At 31.5% G+C, this 18577-nt stretch overlaps 1 protein-coding gene across 2 annotated transcripts; it reads left to right on the plus strand.

Annotated features, from left to right (window-relative positions):
- The first annotated feature begins 426 nt into the window (after positions 1–426).
- LOC106437898 lies at positions 427–2107 on the plus strand. Of its 2 annotated transcripts, none has more exons than XM_013878908.3 (4): positions 427–1027; positions 1325–1435; positions 1558–1638; positions 1740–2107. In XM_013878908.3, exons 1-4 carry the CDS (start codon positions 761–763, stop codon positions 1818–1820), a joined length of 540 nt encoding a protein of 179 aa, XP_013734362.2. In that variant the 5' UTR covers positions 427–760; the 3' UTR covers positions 1821–2107. The 2 variants fall into 2 exon arrangements, with proteins under 2 accessions (XP_013734362.2, XP_013734363.2); XM_013878909.3 differs by having other exon boundaries at positions 1749–2107.
- The last annotated feature ends 16470 nt before the right edge of the window (positions 2108–18577 follow it).

Genomic DNA, 18577 nt, shown 5'->3' on the forward strand with positions numbered 1-18577 from the left:
GGATATCAAAAGATATTATGATAAAAGTATTTTAAAAATTCTATGTATTATTAGTCTTAATAAAATACATTTAATAAAATTTCTAAGTGATGGTCCAAATTAAAAAAAAAACCACACATGAAAAAAGTCATGAATTCTCTTTTAATATATAAGATTAAACTACATGTATGCTTTAAAAAGTACATATGATTGGTTGGACATGGTTGTCACATGGCAGTTAGGTCATTTTCTTGGCTTTGCTTTGGTATAATGCGTATAATTATCTCGATAAGATTATATAAATATTCTTATTTCATGCGTTGGCACACATTTCTGATTTTTGCTTTACAGGCAGCCCCCTCTTTTTCCGAAAGAATGTTAATTCTATTATAGTATAATACAAGTCCAGTCCATATTGAGATAAAAAATAAATATTAATAATTTTAAAACAATAATCGCTTCATTAAAAAAACGGTCGTACAAATACAGAAAGACAACTAATCTGATTAAGTAGAAGATTAGGTTTAATGATGTTAATTAAAACCAAACCACCTTTACTAAAGTAAAAGACAACCGAAACCCACTAACAATCCAGCAAACCAAAACAGATACGCCCTCCGCCATTAAAACACCCTCTCCAAGAAAAGCTTCTTCTCAAAACCCTCCCAGATCAGCAAACATAGGGCTACTCGAAGAACCCCACCGTAACTCCACCGAGGACTCGAGTTCTTGCTTTGGTTTGAGGAAGAAGAGCAGCAAAAACCACAAGGAGAAACCGAAGATGACTCAGACCAACGCCGGAGCTGGAACCGGAGCCGCCGCCACGACGGAGCCTCCTCAGAGCAACGAGATGGTTCTGCATACTGGAAGCTTGAGCTTCAGCAGCCATATGTCTAAAGAAGACGAGGAGATGACTCGTTCTGCGCTCTCTGCGTTTAAAGCTAAAGAGGATGAGATTGACAAGAGGAGGATGGAAGTTCGTGAACGGATCCAGGCTCAGTTGGGTCGGGTCGAGGAAGAAACCCGACGACTCTCCACCATTCGCGAGGTTAGATTCTACTCTCTCTCTCTCTCTCTCTCTCCCTCTCTCTCTCTCTCTCTCTCTTCTTTCAAGATCTTGAATTGGTCAAAATGAGGATAAAAGTCTTTGACTTTTTTTTTTTGTCTCTTCGGACATTAAACAGTTTGGTTTTGTTTTATTTGATGTGGGTTATATTCAAGATCTAGAATTGGTCAAAGTGCTTTGACTTTTTTGTCTCTTCGGACATGATACAGTTTGGTTTGATGTGGCTGTGTTCTGTTTTTCAAGGCAAAGATGGTTACTTTTTTTTCTTTTTTTTTACAGGAGCTTGAGTCTATGGCAGATCCTATGAGGAAGGAAGTGTCTATGGTTCGTAAGAAGATTGATAGTGTTAACAAAGAACTCAAACCTCTAGGTTCCACTGTTCAAAAGAAGGTATACAAACACACACACACACACACACACACACTCTTTGAATTGATATAAAGTATAAACACATCCAAAGGATTGATCTTTAGGCAATCTCTAAAGCCAGAAACTTCTTACAATTGATACAGGAAAGGGAATACAAAGAAGCACTTGATACATTCAACGAGAAGAACAGGGAGAAAGTTCAGCTGATCACCAAACTTATGGAGGTTTGTTCCTGAGCTCTCTCATCTTTAGATTCCTAATTTGCAGAGGTTAGTTTTTATTGCTTGTTATACATAAATGGTGTTTGGTTTTCTTCCTTGGGGAGATGGAACAGTTGGTAGGAGAAAGCGAGAAGTTGAGGATGAAGAAGCTGGAGGAGCTGAGCAAGAGCATTGAGACCGTGTGAATGTGGTTCAAGAACTAACTGGCTTTAGGATCGTCGGTTCGTTGTGTGAATGTACCTAGTTTACATTTTGTGAGAAGTGTGTATTTTTTAAGATTGTGGGTGTTTTTGTTAGTTTTGAAATATCTTGGGGTTGGTTTGTAAAATTAACGAAATTAGGGAGGAATGGGAGATTATTAGGATACTGAAACTCTTCACATTGATTATTTTTTTTCCTGTTCTTGGCTTCTTGCTTCTCTGTAATGTTTTTGTACGTCTTTTTTCAAGAATTTAATTTATTTTATTTCAAATTGTTTTACCACTTTTCGCTTTTAGAAAAAAATCTCTCTTTCGCAAAAGAAAAAAGAAAAGTGTATCTCGCGTGCGCTTTTGAGTCTAAAAGTTGTCGGAACGGCTGAATCATCGCAGTTGTTTAAGTGAGAACTCATTGATCATTATCGTCACTCATTTAAAACTGTATTACTCGCAACAAATAACAAAGTCCGTTTAAAATTTAGTGATCCGTGGAACATTAACATATTCACCAAGAGTCTATAGAATATTAACATATGCAACATTGCTGAAAGAAATGAACCCTTTGAGCTAATTGTGAAGATGTAAGATGGCGTGGAGAGAGACAGAGCCGGTCTTGGCTACAAACAAGTGAAGCATTAGCTCATAGCCCATTTAATGTTTATTAATCTTAGGAGTCAAAAATAACAGATAACGATCACCGAGAGAGTTGTGAGAACTGGTATTGGAGATTTCAAGTTTGTGGGTTCTCGAATCATGAAGCTGGGATATCAGGGCCAGCTCTGTGAACAGAATATGAGTTTCTTGAGTCAAGTCTGCTATTATAAAAGTTCATCAATGCCTTCTAAAAGATAGCCCAACTTTTCACCTAATTATTGTATAATAAGTACCTCTGAGTTTGATGAAAGGTTTCTATATGCATTCCCAAGGTTGGTTCGTATTTGTTGCTTATTAGTTTTTATAGTTTCAATTTTACTTATTAGTTTTTATAATTTCATTTTGTCTTGTTGTATGGTACGTCATATATGCAAACAAGACAACAAAAATCAAAACAGGATCGGCATGCAATGCTGTTTGTGTTTTTATTCATCATTCATTTAGGTTTTCAGGACATCGAAGTGAACGCGACATAATATAAACTTTGATATTTTGTGATCACAAATCCCATTCTTGTTTTTTTCTTAACAGTTAATGCAAATCATAACCAAAGCTTTTTGTATAAAGCTGAAAGGTTAGTTCATAAACGAAAAATAATAGAACTGCATTATTTGCTATATTACATTAGAATTTTGCATAGAAGGGAACTATTTATTATTCTAGGCCTTTAATCTTTCTTTTTTTAATACTCTTTCATTTCATAATACCCTTTAATAGGAGAGATCTACATGAGAAAGTATTTCAAAATGAAAAACGATACAAAACATATGAATATAAGTGAAACCAAAGTGAGGCAAAAAGGTAGGTGAAGTTGGTCTCGGCTCACCGCTGGGTCGATGTATTCCATCTCGGCATTTGATGTGGATTGATGTGCGCAAAACTACAGGCTTACCGACTCTTCCTTACTGATCCGGTTCAATGATTCAAACTCCTTAGATGAGTTAACCGAGCTGGTATCTCCATTGCCTGAAGAAGGCTTCCGGTTCCGAAACCAAACCGAGCTGCTTGGTTTAGCTAACACGAACACTCGGCAACCAGGTAAAAAAGCTTTATTGATATAGGCTTTGAAGTTTATAGATAAATATCAGTATATACATATTTCTATCACTACGCCATCTATTGGGTAATTGATCAAATTTCTCTCCTAAGTTCTTCAATTTGATTTGATATATTTATGTAGGAACACATCTTGCGTCTCAGTACCGTATTTAAACCTGCTAGGCATTCAAGGAACGATCATGGAGTTGCCCTAGATGAATTCAGGAAGAGTAACTACGATAGTGGCGTTGAACGTGGCGTTGAAAAAATCTTATATTATTCTCTCTTAGGTCTATCCTGTATGAAACAAAGACTCTTTATAGATAAAAGACTCAATTGCAGTGTTTAAGTGTTTATAGATTACTGATCGTGACTGTTTTTGTTTGCGCAGATGGATTCATCTTCTTCTTATGACCAGAACGATAAAATGTGTGACGATGAGATTCAAGGAGAAGAGACTTCAGAACCTTGCCTTGCTCGAAAGAGAAGAAAAGAAACTGAAAGATCAAGCTATGCTCTTTCACCAAAACCAAGGAAATTAGTTGCTCATAGAGTAAATGTATGGGAATTCTTTATCCAAAAAGAAGATGATCCTACACAAAACAATTGTTGTTTATGTGAATTTTTAGAAGCTGATGAAAGTAGCACTTAAAACATGTACTGTATGTATTCTCCACGTGAAAGAACTTAGTGTACTTTGGTTCCTTTTTGTATTTGATTCAGCTTAAGTTACAATATTGTGTTTGTTCAGGACTTTTAGATGCAAGTTTTTTTTCTTTTCTTTGATCACTAAGTTTAAGTACAACGTAAATTTGAAATTGAATGATAATACAATGATTTCTATTTTTTTTTACAAAGGATTTTAAAGAATATATTAAATAGTGTTTACAAAGGAAGCTGTTGAGAGAACCACTAACCCGGGGGAAAAAGAAACACCAACTACAATGCAAAAGCTAGGAATAGATTCATCCACCAGACATGGTGTTTAATTAGGCAATAAAACCATTAGTTGAGACTTGAGAGTAGTAGAGGTAATGGTCTAGAAACCATGAAGATGGACTGGAAGTAGAAGCTACACCAGCTGTATCGATTTATAATACTCCCTCCGTTTTAGAATGATTTATGTTTTAGAAGAAAAAAATATTTTCTAAAATATTTATATTTTATATTTTAATGTATGTAATAATGGCAATTTGTAAATTTCAAAGATATTAATTGTATTTACTAAGTTTTAATTGGTTAAAATCATAAGAAATAGTTAAACACATAAATTAATACATTTATTGTCAAACTTTCACTACAAGAAAACTCAAGCTTAACGAGGAATATTAACGAGGAAAAAAAAACCTCGTAAGTTTACGTCAACTTTACGAGGATTTTACGTGAATAACGGTATCATCGTTATTTCCTCGTAAACTAACGACAAAAACCGTTCGTCGTAAAGTCGATGTAATGTGACGTGTCATTTACGAGGAAATAACGATGATATCATGTTTCACGTACGTTCCTCGTAAAGTGGACGTAAACTTCGCGTCTTATTTACGAGGAAACTATTTACTTGGATTTAGCGAGGAAATTTTGAATCCACCAACTTTGTAAGTGACACACGTTTTTTTTTGCACCTAATTAATTTTGAATCCACCAACTTTGTAAGTGACACACGGAGATTATTTACGAGGAAACTATTTACTTGGATTTAGCGAGGAAATTTTGAATCCACCAACTTTGTAAGTGACACACGTTTTTTTTTTGCACCTAATTAATTTTGAATCCACCAACTTTGTAAGTGACACACGGAGATTATTGAAGTCGAATTTCCAGGGATACTGAAGCTGAAATGCGTCCTCTTCAAATGTGAATGGTTCGACCCCCGTCGTCAACAGAGGTGTTCGGTCTAACAAATTCGGTGTAGTTGATGTCAACGGTGGACGACGGTACAACAAATTCGAGCCTTTCATCTTAGCTTCACAAGCAGACCAAGTTAGCTTCCTTCCATACCCTCGGATGAGAGATTCGGGTATAAATAGGTTAGCAGTGATCAAAGTAACACCTCGAGGACGAATCATCAGTGGAGAAGAACCACCATTGCAAGAAGAACAGATAAATGGAGTCGAGGAACCTGAACAAGAAATTGATGACATCCTTCTCATTGATCCGCATAATCACGAGTACGAAGATCTTACCGATGATGCCACAGACGAAGCTGTTGAAGACGAGTTTAATGAAAATGAAGACATTTCTAGTGATGATGAGAATGTCGATGAATCCGATTGATGTATTTTCGATTTTGTGTAGTTTGTTTTATGAATAAGGTAATGTGAGAGTTTGTTTTATGAATAAGGTAATGTGGGAGTTTGTTTTGTGAATAAAAAAATGTGGGAGTTTGTTTTATGAATAAGTAAAAGTGGGAATTGTGGTTTGGAATATATGAATTAGAAGATAAGGAATTGTGGTTTGGAATGAAAATAAATATAGGGTTTGGAATATATGAAGTAGAAGATAAGGAATATGGGGTTTGGGGTTTCGGATTTTAGGGATTTAAACGGAATACTCGTTAATTCCTCGTATGTTGACGTCAAACTTACGACGAATTTCTCGTTTATTCCACGTAGGAGAGATTCGTCGTAAATACCACGTAGGACAAATTCGTCGTAAATACCACGTAGGAGAGATTCGTCGTAAATACCACGTAAAATAAATGATGAACGCGGTCCACTTTAATTCCACGTAGGACGGAATCGTCGTAAAAACCACGTAACCAAAATCGTCGTAAACACCTCGTACTGTAAAAACTAGAAAAAAAAAAGAAAAAGAAGAAATATACTCGATTTTGTGTAGTTTGTTTTATGAATAAGGTAATGTGAGAGTTTGTTTTATAAATAAGGTAATGTGGGAGTTTGTTTTGTGAATAAGAAAATGTGGGAGTTTGTTTTATGAATAAGTAAAAGTGAGAATTGTGGTTTGGAATATATGAATTAGAAGATAGGGAATTGTGGTTTGGAATGAAAATAAAGATAGGGTTTGGAATATATGAAGTAGAAGATAAGGAATATGGGGTTTGGGGTTTGGGGTTTCGGATTTTAGGGATTTAAACGGAATACTCGTTAATTCCTCGTATGTTGACGTCGAACTTACGACGAATTCCTCGTTTATTCCACGTAGGAGAGATTCGTCGTAAATACCACGTAAGACAAATTCGTCGTAAATACCACGTAGGACAAATTCCTCGTTTATTCCACGTAGGAGAGATTCGTCGTAAATACCACGTAGGACAAATTCGTCGTAAATACCACGTAGGACAAATTCGTCGTAATTACCACGTAACCAAAATCGTCGTAAACACCTCGTACTGTAAAAACTAGAAAAAAAAAAAGAAAAAGAAGAAATATACTGGATTTACATGTGGCAAGACTTCCAGCAATTATATTACTTAAGTCTCACCAACATAAATTCCAATATCATCTTCTCTTCCTTTTTTCTCAAATTTTTATAATTTGAATAGGATTGGATTTGAGAGTATGATGTGAGATAGGGTGTGATTTGGGAGTTTGGGTGTGGGTTGAGAAGGAGAGTTACGGGTATATTTATAGGGAAGCTTTCCTCGGTAATTCCACGTAAACAAAATCGTCGTAACGTCCTCGTACCTAAAAAACACGGGCCTTTGTAATTCCTCGTATAATAAAACGCGGGCCTTTGTAATCTCTCGCTGTTTCGTCGTAAAAAAAAACACGGGCCTCTGTAATTCGTCGTAAAATTACGAGGAATTTGCGACGGAATGTAATCTTATATATACACCCCGAGCGCTCACTCTTTCTTTCCTCTCTACTTCCTCTCCACTTCCTCCCTGTTTCGTTGCAATGGTAAGCCTCTCTAATTCCTCTCTAATTTGGTTAGTTTAGGTAGATTAGGTGGTTAGTATAGGGAATTTAGATAAGTTTACGGATCTTATGTTATTTAGTGTTGATTAGGTGGATAATGTTGGAAAATATACTGTTGACGAAAATTTAAAAAATTAAATTTTTTTCTCAGGTTCGAAAAGGTAGACTTACTGCCCATTACAGAGAGATGTTCGGTGAGCCGGATAATCGTTTAGACCCGTCGTCTTCATCAGCTCCCGGTTCTTCGGGACAAGAGACTGTCCCCGAGACTCAGTACACTCAGAGAGTCTTTGGATCTCCTTCTTCTAGAGGACCATCGGTTCCTCCTCCCCCGATGACCATGCGACAACGAAATCCTATTCCAGGCGAGTCAACATCCGACACACATGCCGAGGCGGATGTAACGGCGAGGAGTGATGAATTTTATCGGGCGATTCACGACCCTTAGTTCTTTTTAATTTCGGTTCTTGTATTATGAATTCAAAACTTATTTATATATAAAATATTTTGGTTTTGATTTTTTTAGAATTTTAATTTTATTAATAATTTAAATAATTTAAATTATTTTTTTAATTATAATTTTTTATATTTCTGTAAAATAACGAAACGAAGTAAATTCGTAGCTAATTTTGCGACTTCTTTACGTGGAAGCTTAACGAGGTTTTTACGAGGAATTGTTTACAAGGAAATCACGTGGAAAGTTCACGTGGTCTTTACGAGAAAAGCTATCAAGGTATTTACGTTTACTTTACGAGTATTTACTTTCGAGTTATTTACGTGGGTTTTACGAGGAACGTCTTTCGTGGTATTTACGAGGAAATTTAGCGACGTCCTTACGTGGAAGCGTTACGTGGTCTTTACGACGAAATATTCCTCTTCGCTTTTACGACGAAATTATTTTCTCGCTATGTTACGACGAATTAGCGAGGATATATGCGTTACGACAAACGTATAACGACGAAACAGGTTTCTTCGCTAATTCCTCGTATCACTGCTTTTACGACGAAGTCACGAGGAAAACTGCCCTCGTAAAACTTGTGTTTTCTTGTAGTGTTTTACGTATTTTCTTAATAAGTGTAAAAATTATAGATATACATGAAACAAAGGAAGTATGTTTTAACCAGTATGTTGGACCATTGGTTACGGAAGATCGAAAAGTGTATCAACTAATGGACCCTAAACATGTTAGCACAAATCAAACATCATAGTAAAAATCTATATGTTGTCCATATCAAGTATTGTGAATTAAAAAACAAAACTACTATGGTCTGAACACATAAACACAATATAAAGAAAAAGGAGAAAAATGAAAATTTTAAATACTACGATGACTTAAACCAATATTAGTTTGTAAACAACAATAGAGGCAAAATGTTTTATTAAATATAACTTCAAGACCAATAATAAGATATTGGAGAATTTTACAAATATACGTATGAATTAGAAAACTAAGAAACATTTTTTGAACAAAACAAAATTAAAAAAGTTATTATGTATTATATTGGTAGAGAAATAATGTGATAATTTGTCACTTACTTGGACAATATTGTATTTCTTACAATAAAATATAGATAGAGACAAAGAGAAAGAGAGAGATTGTATAATTACAAATGCTATTTTATGTTTCGTAAATATAATAGAACACAACACTATATTATTGTAATATTACATGTCAGAGATAGAGAGAGAAAGAAATTATATAATTACAATTTTATTATATATTCTAAATAGAATATAATACGATAATATTTTATTGTAACATTACATACTAAATTTTATAAATATATGTTTTGTTTTTGAAAATTCAAAATTTGTACTATAAAAAGAAATCTATATTTCTTATAGGTAAATAAAATATTTGAATGCGTAATTTTTAAACTGAAAAAATAATTAAAATGAAAGGTGAAAATGATGAATAACGAAATGACAATTATATAAAAAAAAACAAAAAAACAATCCAAACCAACACTATAATATATACATAACCATTACGAGCAAGCAAAATAAATCATACTACATATAATCTCTTTTCCAACCAAACCACATATCATTATCATACACATATCAATTCCATTCGTAATCTTAGCACAAAAATAATAAAATATAACAATACTTATAAAAAAAATAGAATAACAAGAAAATTATATCCCGCGGATAGAACCGGCCGATCCTAGTATATATATATTTAGATCATTCATACATAATGAACTATTAAATCAGTGCCTCTTAATTTAATTAGATTACACAAACTACCAAAACAAGTTATTTAAGAGAATAATAAAATGATAAAGGTGTAATAAACAAACAGTTTATCAAATTTTGACATAACTGGAAAAATAAACTCTCTCTGGTCTAATTTTATGATTTTTTAACCTTGTTTATCACGTCATTAGGTTTTGTAAGATATCATTTTACTAGTCAGTATGACTCCTCCGACCGTAGTGTTATTCCAAATATCAATTTATCACATGTGGAAAGAATCAAATAGTCGCCACCATAATTAAGAGTGCCGCCTGTGTGAGTATGACCACTTGGTTCAAGCCATCGACAAGGTGGTCCACAATTGCATCCCTTTTCTTCATCTACCGGTAGCAAGCAAACTTCGTGGTCTTCAACAACGTTGGATGATCACAATTAAGAGTCACAAACTACCTTCATTTTCCTAATTCTTCAGCTATATTTCTCTGGTTTGATTTGGTTTCTTTAATACTTTGTACATAACTCCATTTAATTTATAAATTTCACATTTAAACAAAAACAAATCAAGGCTCGTGCACAAAAAAAAATCAAGGACCCTAAAAATCAAATCGTGCTTGTTTTGAAGTATTTTAATATAGTTGTTAGTTGTTATAATTCTGGTACCCTGCAGTTTAGTATTTGCTTATTTAGTAGTTTCTTAAATTTTAAACTCTTTGGTATTTGTCAAATTTTTTTTTTTTCGAAACACTGTATTTGTCAGACTACCTCTTAGATTTATAAGTCTGAACTATTTATGTAACATAGTTTTGTTATAAATCGCATATACACACCGCATGATCAATTTAAATTTTTTTTGTCAATTAGGTAAAGTCTAAAATCTTATTTGTTTTTTCTATCACAAAAATTAGGTATTTATTTCCATATTCAGGCGATCTTTGGTATAATTCAAAATATGAAACGGCTTAATTTTAAAAAAAAAAATCATTTTGTGTTGACACGTTATTGAACAAATTGAAGTATGGTTTTGCTTTTGTTTCGATAGGCCACGTACGTGTTGAAAGGCGCCTTTTATCCCTTAGGATTCTAAACGATTCTCATGAGTCATGGCCTTATGCTTTGGCTGCCTCTAATTTATTGACAATTTGGCTGCTACGTTGATGGCAAGTCTATCTTTCGATACAAAAGAAAAGTTATCGATTTTTTTTCTGGCACTTCGACCATATTTCAACTATTATTTTAAGAACAAAATATAAAGTTATCATGAGATGGTAGAACCGTAGAAGGTTGAAAAAAACTCAATGTCATTTTTGTATATACTTATGTGCATGAAGCTTTAGAGATGTCATGATTTGAATATATTTTTTTCATGATTTGAAATTTTCAGTCAACTGTCATCAGATGGAGTCATTGGTCTGTCTATAGATATAGGTTGGGCATTATTTGTAACCACTGGGCATGTATTTGTAACCACTGTGCATGTGTTTGTAACCAATAAACAAGCAGTGTTTGATTCCATACGTCAAACGTAGACGTTTTAAAACACTTAGTTACACAACGACTCTAATTAAACTTTTGTGTGTGTGTGTTCAAAAAAAAAGATAGGAATAACGAAAGGGAAATTGGGTTGTATAACCATCAAACAAATTATAATTTAATGGCTAACTAAAAAACCTTGATCACCTATACACTTTCCTTCTTATACATAATATTGCCATATTACCCTCAGATACAACCGGTTGAAACCTGCAAGAAAAAATAAAGAAAAGTTAATAATAATAATAATACTCAAAAGTAACGTGTGGCCCTTGAAAATCACACATTCTCTCTCACATGTGCTTTGTTTTGGTAACTTTAGAGTAGATAAAATTCTTCTTCCCAGATTTTTTCTTGAATTGATTTTTTCTCAAGAGAAGATCAATCAACTGTGGTAAAAAAGAGGCAACGATGAAGGCGTAGACGGTGAGAACACACACCAACTCTTTAATTTTTTCCTCCATCTCTTAACTCACTGATTCTTAGAATCATGCTTTTGTTTTCATATTGTTTTTGTTTTTAAATCTTGCAAATGAGATGGGATTATCGCATCAAAGTTAGATCCATGATAGATATCCACTGATAAAGAGTAACGACAGCGGATCTGTAAAGTGTTGCTGTGTCAGAAAAAGGAGTAGATGAAGACGATCTCTATATGGTTGTAAAGAATAATGAGAGTGAGCCAAATGAATGCGTATCAGCATGTCTAAGAATGAAGAATTGAAGAAGATGAACTTTTCGTCTATACTATATTCTGTGAAATGAATAGTATAGTATATATTCTTTAGGTAGATATTTGTGCAAAGATACCATACTATTTGAGACGAAATGCTATACTATTCCTAAAAATGTAATAATATGCCATGTTTTCAAATTCGATAGTTATTTTCATTGTCATTTTCTGTGATTGATTGTAATATAAAATTCATTTTTTAAATGTTGCACAAATTTGATTATTTGGAATCTTCATTATTACCAATTCTAGTTTAGAAATCTAAATTCTATTATTTAGAGGAATGGTGGTGAAGTTGAGGTTTGCATTAGATTTTGAGATTTGGGTTTACAGTTTAGGGTTTTGGGTTTATATTTGGGTTTAGAATTAGTAATTAGTGTTTAGGGTTTAGTAATTTCGTTCTTAAACTTGGTCATTTGGAAAATGTAAATGGAGTGGACCAGTACATCTATACTATTTATACCGGTTCCATACTATGTCGTCTACATTGAGAAAATTGACAACATATTATATAGATTGTTTGGATTTATACTTTAGTTATTTGGGTTTAGATTTAGTAACTAGGGGTTTGTCTAGGGTTTTAGAATTTAAGTGGGTGAGCAGAGTTTAATTTTTAGGGTTTATATTTGGGTTTAGAGTTTAGTGGTTATGGTTTAGGGTTTATATTTGGGTTTAGGGTTTATATTTGGGTTTAAGGTTTAGTGATTTGGGTTTAGGGTTTATATTTGGGTTTAGGGTTTAGTGATTAGGGTTTAGGGTTTATATTTGGGTTTAGGGTTTAGCGATTAGGGTTTAGGATTTATATTTGGGTTTAGGGTTTAGTGATTAGGATTTAGGGTTTAGTGATTAGTGTTTAGGGTCTATATCTGGGTTAAGGGTTTAGTGATTAGGGTTTAGGGTTTATATTTGTGTTTATGGTTTAGTGATTAGGGTTTAGGGTTTAGTAATTTTATTTTCAAACTAGAGTTTAGGGTTTAGGGTTTATATGTCATGTCTTCAAATTTGATATTTCTCTTCCATGCCATTTTGTATGATTGCTCGTAATATAAAATTAGTTTCATTCAAAAGTTTGACAATATTAGGGTCATGTCTAGTTTAAGAACGTCTTTTTCATCAACAAGTACTTTTATTTCTTCTTCTACTATTTTACATATGATTCCCAACTAACATAAATAGAACAAACATTTGCATACTATTTTATATAATGTTCTATACTATGTATGTATAGTACTTGAAAATATTATAAAATATTATATATTTCAGATTTTGATTTTCTTTTAAATATATATTATAGCTTAGACTTTGGTTTAGAATTTAGTGGCCATGATTTAGAGTTTAGTAATTAGGGGTTGGGTTTAGAGTTTAGTATGATATTTTCCATCTTTATATACTATAGTTTAGTATCACAAAAGATTATATATATATATTTTCAGATTTTAATTTTATTTAAAATTATAAATATATAATATAGTTTACATTTGAGTTTGGGTTTAGTGGTCCATTTAGGCTTTAGTATTTAAAAGTTGGAGTTAATGAAATGTTTGTGGTGATATGAAGTAAAATTAATGAAATGTTTGTGGTTATGTGTATGTGATGTGGCTGTGTTATTTTCCTTTTGTTGGTGACAGTTTGCATTAATTATTGGCCACACTTAAATTTTGTCAACGTCATCTCCACATCTTGAAGTCACCGGCAACTTGTATGAATCAAGGGTAAAACCGGTAGAAATAAAGCACAATTGATAGATACTACATTATGTCAAAATCAGTGTTCTGCACTTAATTTCTTTTCCAAACTTGGTCATCTCACAAATTGACCCATAACCAAAACTATTTATTGATAAAACGTTAGAAAGTTTTTCAAAATCGATGTTTCATTTTTAGACTTATTAACACCGGATCTTGCCTCTCTCAAAAGTCTCCACTACCTCCACTTACCTTGCCCGCCAGTTTAATTTCCAAATGAAACCTTTCTGAGTCGCCAACCCAGTTAATAGAACCGTTGAACATATCGAAGAGATCTAAACCTTATGTAAAGGTGATATATGTTCCCATCGCGGGATATGATTTGGATGCTAAATCAAACTTAAAACACGAAGTTGGTAATTAAGAAAGAAGAAAAGCACATACAGTAAAACTTTTTTATTACTGGCCCTAATCGTCAGACCTATGTGCATTCCAGAAACGCAGATTTTACTAAAATAAATGAAATATTATAGTTCTTAGAAAAAGTCTCTCTCGCTCTTTTTTTGGTGCAGTCTCTCTCGTTTTTCTTTCAACTACAGAACAATGAGACGGAGACAATTATTTAAAATGAGGAACACCGACACACCTACGACAAATCAGCATTCTTTCCCCAACGTCGGGTCACACATGGGATCTAATAAATTAGCTAGGCACCATAATAAAACGTAAAACAAATAAATAGATTATGTTTTGAATCTCCCAAAACACAGTGATGACTCTAATTAACTATCGTGTGGTTCAAACCTAATCTATGTTAATTAATTTTCTGTGAAAATTTCTCAAACTAGGTACCATTCAAAAAGTGATTAATCGTGACCCCGGTTTCATAAATGATATGTCGAAGATGCGAAAAATAATTTGTTTCGTATCCAAAGACATTAACATATATTGGGTCCCGTAATCTTATAGGGTCCCTGTAACCTTTTCATGCGGTTCCATTCTAAAATCTATTTACAACGTTATAATAGAATGAATATTATTTAATATTCCATTCGTTCATGATATATGATGTTTTGGTTTAGTGCATAAAAGTTAAAAAACTTACTTTCTTAAAAAAAAAAATAAAGATATAATTTTAAAATCATTCAACTAATTATAAAAAAAGACAAAAAATTTAATTACAGTAAAATTTAATTGGTTAAACAGTTTTCAATAAAATTAAAATTAACTTTAAAACCTCAAAATATCTTATATTTTGAAACAACATAAACCTTCTACATCATCGTATAATTTGAAGAGGGGAGTAATAACAAAGATAATTAGCAAAGTATTTGTACTTTCTACACACAACTTCCCCCCTATTTGCAATCTATACCCTATTTCTCTTCAAATTTTTTTCCCCCATCACTATCATTTTCTCCCAATTCAATGGTATCTCACTCTTTTGAGTATATTGAGCTAATTTGCTTAAAGAATTTTCTAGGAAGTTATCTGTCACGGGTACATAAGATTCTAAACATAAAACAAGAAAAAAATGTAAAATAATATAAAAGTTTAGAACCCATCTTTAGCTTAGAAACTTTCGGACATCTAATAGATACTCAAGTGTCAAGTGGATTATTTGAATGGTTTATTTTCAGTTTAAAATAAAATAACTAAATTATATTAAAAATAATAATATTAGATGTTAAGATACTCTCTTTTTCTTACAGGAAATGTTGAGATACATTAGGTTTTGTTTGCAAATTCTGCTTTATAAGTATGTATAAAATATTGTACTGTTAGTGTATACGTAGCCTTGCAGCCAACTGTGTATATACGTTTTCAAATTTCATTATAATATACATTTCTCTTGCAATATTTAAATAAGTACGTACATAAATCAATTCCGTCGATATATTCATAATTCATAATAGACATGTCATGGTACGACTCGGGAAATTTATTAGTTTATTGGTCGATACACAATTTTGTCACAACAGTAAAATTAGTTAAAAGACAAAACCTTACGTCCCACGCGTTCAGCAAAATCTTTTGTCTGCTGCATGCTCAGATGATAAAAGGACCGTAGATTTTCGTTTATTAACAAATAATTAACCAAAATAATATACAGTACTATAACTGATACAACTTTATTTCATGTTCATTTTCATATACTAAGTGAAAATCTACACTTTACCGAAATATATATCTAACAAATTTAATTTTAATGTTAGTTTTTGTATGTAACTTTAATTTATTAAATTAGATAAAAATATTAAATTAATCATCTTACTCGCTATACAGTACTATAACTGACTGGTGCAGCTCTATTTCATGTTCATTTTCATATATTAGGTGAGAATCTACACTTTATCTGGATTAATATATATCTAACAAATTTAATTTTAATGTTAATTTTTTTATTAAATTAGATACAAATATTAAGTTAATCATCTTACTCGCTGAATGTTTTATTTGTTTTTTGTTAACTAAATTTCAATTGTTTGTTATGTATTTTTTTGTACAATGTAAAAAATTTCCTTTTAAAGATAATTTTTGTTTGAATAAGTTTATGTTGACTTCATCGAAGCTTCTTTCAAGACTAAAGAGTGATGATGATTTTCTATTTTTGATTGTTTTACTCCATTTCAATAGTTTTTGGGGTTTTTTTCACGACCAATAATTTTAGAATTATTAATATTTTAAAATAATATAAAACATAACTTTACAATAACAAAAATCAATTATTATTATCAGTAAGGTCTATCAGAGTAGACACCCTATGCCAAGTAATATATTTAATTAAACATTTTTATTTTTAGTGAATTTGTAACAAAACAAAAACCAAATAATCTATATCTTGAGGTTTCTTCAAATTATTTGAATTTATAGATCAATTACAATTAAAATCCTAATTTAGTTTTATTGATTAATTTTTTGGATTATAAAAGTAAATAAACCTATCATTATTTGAATTTTTTTACAAAATCTACAATGTTTCAGAATATTTATCTTTTTTTATTTGCAAGTTTATTTTCGTATGTGTTTTTATACGACATGTAATCAAGTATTGTTTCGGTATCGGTAAAACAAAAACATGAGCCTTTGTAGTGACACATATTAGCAAAGTATACAAGTGTTAGAAAACTTAATATTTTTGACTAAACACTAATAAATTTAAAATAATAAACTATATATGCCATCGATGAACTAATATTAACAAAGCCCAAAAAATATATAACCTTTTATATTTGATATATATATATATAAGCCTTTCATACCTACAAGAGAAGACATTTTGTTTTTGTATAAGAACAAATAAGACAGTATCAAATATTTTTGTAGATGACAATCATCATATTTTTCTTAAACTGTTTATCATGAAACATAAATATATTATTTAAATTATTTATTTAAATCATTAACTCATCTTAAGATCTTGGAAAACTTCTATTATATAATAATAAATAAAGCTATATCAAATATTTGTGGAGATGATATATTGTAGTTATCAAAATATATAAATATTATTAAAATTATTAATGAAAACCATTTACTAAACTTCAAATTATAGAAAACATATGGAAAACATGACAAATTAATAAAATTATTTCTCAAATAATAATATAGATTTCTAGTTGGACAAGGTTAGTACTAAATTGCTCTCTACAAAATGCCCTCCATATCTTTTATATATTGGAAATTGCCAAATTGCAAATAGCTGTTTTTCTATTTAAGTATTGATAATTAGTGGACTTCGCTTTAGTTCATAGGGGGACAATAATAATAACAAAAAAAACTATCATATGTATCATTAAATACACAAAAATTTCAATTGGTGAACAGTAATATCACTTACTATTTTTTTTCTAAATTAGAGTAACTTTATAATAGAGTGGATTATTGTTCTAATAATACTCTATTTTATAGTAAAAAAATAGAGTGATGACAAAAAAAACAAGTTACTTTATATATTAGTAAATCTATTTTTTATTTTATTATAGAATGAAAAATAAAATACTATTAGATCATTTTATCTAAACTTTATTTTAGAGTGAGAAATATATTATGATTAAAAATATTTTTATATTTGCATATATGATTCAACAATTTGCTGTCCACATGGACGTATGATCAGATGGTACGACGGATTTGGAAAATTGCTAAACACACGAAACTCAAAATCTATCACTTAATAAGGTCTAATACATGTGAGAATATGAAGATTTTATATGATTCGTTTTCTGGTCTCTGGGATTAGTCGGGTCTTTGGGTTCGGACGAATAACAAAAAAAAAATCAAAAAGTTCTCTTTAAATCAATTTTCAAAATGCATCCCAAAAATGAACAATAAATAATTGGTCCCAACAAAATTGAACAATAAATAAACTGTAGTGCCACATGAATTTCAGGTCGGACCATAGTTAAAAAAATATATATAAACCTAAAGTCCACAGATGCTGATAATTTAATTAAAGGGAGTACCCAGCTGTAAAGCCTACAACTTTTCTATCTCATTTATGGTGCGGACCTTTATTTGTCATGCCCAATGCAGTTGTTATAGGAGTATTCGTATAATTTCAATTTTCAAGGAGAAGATAATTTGGTTAGTTACAAAATAAGAAGATAATTTGGTGTATACTCCTATTACATTTATTTTATTCTAACGGTTGATCCTGTTAATTCGTAAAAATATATCTACTGTTACAAAAAAAAATTAAACACTACTAAACTGTATAATTCGAGTTTAAAATGCTTTTCAATTGATGTCATTGAATAACTAGATCACCTAGGACTAGCATATAAATTACATAAATTTTTAAAACTAGACTTCTCACGTGTCTGTAATTTTATTTGAATGGAAGTTCGAATCTCCGAAAAAGTGTTTTAACATTTTCTCCCATATCCACTATCACTTGACCTCAACCAAAAGGATCATATTACATCGTGTATTCGTGTGTATATAATTAATGAGTAAATTATTCAGAGGATTATGTAAACGTGTGTACGTAGGACAAATAAATCGTTGGATTGGTACTTTGCG

This window comes from Brassica napus, chromosome A3 (genome assembly GCF_020379485.1).
Source record: "Brassica napus cultivar Da-Ae chromosome A3, Da-Ae, whole genome shotgun sequence".
NCBI lineage: Eukaryota > Viridiplantae > Streptophyta > Magnoliopsida > Brassicales > Brassicaceae > Brassica > Brassica napus.